Genomic DNA, 2,522 nt, shown 5'->3' with positions numbered 1-2,522 from the left:
TGTGCCCCCCCCCCCTTTTTGAAAGTAAAGACCTTTTTTTGGGGAGGGGGGCTTGTCAAATTATTCCTCGGGGGGAAAATGTGCCCCCCCTCCTTAGAAAAAATCCTGGATTCGCTGGAGGCATTTCTATGATCATGAAACCCTAGATGGCATACGCTAAAGCCAATCAATCCCCTCAAATTAATAGCAGTAGTAGTAGTTAATAAAAATACATGATCCGGAATTTAAGGTTTATATGTGTGGATAGGTCATGGAGATATATATAAGGTATATTAACCAAGGGAAGCCACTTCAGTTCTGAAAGCTTTTCTCCCAGCGGGCCCTGCTATTATTATTACCCCGGCTTTAGCTGGGCTGCCTAGGCGCTCAAGCATTCAAGGAATTTCTTCCTACCGGTTACCCATTCACCTCACCTGGGTTGAGTGCAGCACAATGTGGATAAATTTGTTGCTGAAGGATATTACACCATGGCGGGGATTTGAACCCACGACCCTCTGTTTCAGAGTCAGAAGACTAATCCACTGGGCCACAGCGCTTCACATATATGACACAGAAAAGTCAGAAAGTTACTAGTGCTGAGCTAGTCATGCTCACTTTTTGTTAAGGATATGAAAATTAGATTGCACAAGAGTTATTCTTCCACTTTATGAGAGATGAGTCCTTTGGACCAGAACCTCATCTTATTAACACACCCCTGAAGTCTACTGGGGAAGATTACAATGACACAATTATACAGTTTATATTCACTCATTCGTGAACTGTTAATCAAATAAATTACAAAAGTCGCTCAGCAAACAGGAAAAATTTATATCTTTTCTATTTGGCAACTATTTCAAAGTGTAAGGTTTTTTTAGATTAGGTAGGTCTTAGTCTAACCAACTGCATTATAGAGTAATTGTAATAGTTTTGCCATTACAGAAATTTCAAATGAGGAGTCAGATAAGTTGAGAATGCTGTCACCTCAGGAGCATTTAGAGGGCATTCATCAGCAGTTTATAGCATCCCAACAAAGGAAATGGGGTCGAGGAGTGACAACGTCAAAGATAGCGAAGGATGCACCTAGAACACCTAAAGACACACAAGGTGGAATTAGGAGGTAGGTCTAATTTTGTCATTTTGTCTTCACCCACTTTGTCTATTGACCACTTGGTCTAATTGCTAGTAAGGCTATACCCATTTAGTCTAATATCCACTCGGTCTAATAACACTTGGTGTATATGTCCTGTATGTCACGTTTATTGTCTCCCAACAAAGGAACAGGGTAGAGGATTGACATCGTCAAAGATAATGTAGCTAAGGATAGGCCCAGAACATAATAATAATAATACCGGTAATAATAATTCCTTCTTATTAAGCGCTTTTTGAAAAGTTACAAAGCGCTGTACAAATGACAAAACAAATACAATCGGTAAAAACTTAAAACAAAACTACACAAAATGAAACACTATTGCAATGTATTAAACATGTTAGAACAAATGAGATTTAAGCATCTTCTTAAACACATCAGTAGAAGAACATTGTCTAAGTTTATGGGGCAATCTATTCCAATGTTTGGGCAAACACAGCAAATGACCTATCACCTACTAATTTGAATGTCCGGGGGATGTGAAGAGGGATATGTGATGATGTCCGAGTGTTGTACATTGATTGGCGAACTGTTGGGAGGTTTGACAGGTATGTTGGAGCTTGATCATTAAGACATTTGAATGTCTAAAAAATGATGGTCTAAAAAATTTGCAAAGTGGAATTAGGAGGCAGGTTTATATCAAAGTCACTTGTAACTTGACCTACATGCAATTCATCTAGTTACTATTTGGTCTCATTGCCTGTTTTGCTATTTTCGTCTAATTATTATTTAGCTAACTTCATACTCTGATCTTCATAAACAATATTTGTTTACCATTTCTTTTTTAAAAATGAAGGTATTGTTGATTCTACTGGGAAGATATACAATATATTGTTATTGGTATTATGTCTCCCTCTGTAGGCACTTTGTATACATGCCTCACTTTATAAAAGCCATCTTATATGAAAGTCACTGCCGAATTGTAAACTCGGCTGAAATTGCCTTGTGTTTCCATCCTCAGTTGCGATACCTCTCATTTTATTTTATTCTTCATCATGAAAATTCATCCTTTTGATATGTGATTATTGTACATAGGATGACAAAGAGAAGACGTCCAAAGCACAAGCCCTTGAAGAAGTCCCCTCCAATCCTCAACAGTCTCAAGAAACGTTCGCCAATCATCCACCTGCCTCCAGCCCTCCACACCCCTTCCCGACCCCAGAAGCGCATCAAGCTTGCCTCTACCGAGCCCCACCAGGACCAAGTCGTGCCCCTGTCGTCTATCCTGCACCCCAACTTAACGATTCCCTACCCATCAAGCAGGGGGGCAGGATCGGGGTGCAGCAGGGTGGGGACACAGATGGTTCCTGTTAGTCCCCGTGGCCATCAGGAGGATATTCAACAGGAGAATATGTATACTGATGAGAATGACGGTAAGATCCATTGCAAACGATAG

General features: G+C 40.1%; 1 protein-coding gene across 1 annotated transcript; it reads left to right on the top strand.

Annotated features, from left to right (window-relative positions):
• The first annotated feature begins 947 nt into the window (after positions 1-947).
• Positions 948-2,522, top strand: LOC121421936. The gene is made up of 2 exons (XM_041616734.1): positions 948-1,096; positions 2,162-2,522. The coding sequence occupies exons 1-2, from the start codon at positions 951-953 to the stop codon at positions 2,520-2,522; spliced, it is 507 nt and encodes a 168-aa protein (XP_041472668.1). The 5' UTR covers positions 948-950.

The sequence above is a fragment of the Lytechinus variegatus genome, chromosome 9 (assembly GCF_018143015.1).
Source record: "Lytechinus variegatus isolate NC3 chromosome 9, Lvar_3.0, whole genome shotgun sequence".
Lineage (NCBI taxonomy): Eukaryota > Metazoa > Echinodermata > Echinoidea > Temnopleuroida > Toxopneustidae > Lytechinus > Lytechinus variegatus.
Note: the sequence above shows the minus strand (reverse complement) of the source record. Positions and strands in the feature narration are given on the sequence as shown.

Coding starts and splice junctions, on each gene's coding strand:
- LOC121421936 (XM_041616734.1), top strand. CDS start 951: ATGCTGTCACCTCAGGAGCATTTAGAGGGCATTCATCAGCAGTTTATA. Junction 1,097..2,161: donor ACACAAGGTGGAATTAGGAG/GTAGGTCTAATT, acceptor TATTGTACATAG/GATGACAAAGAGAAGACGTC.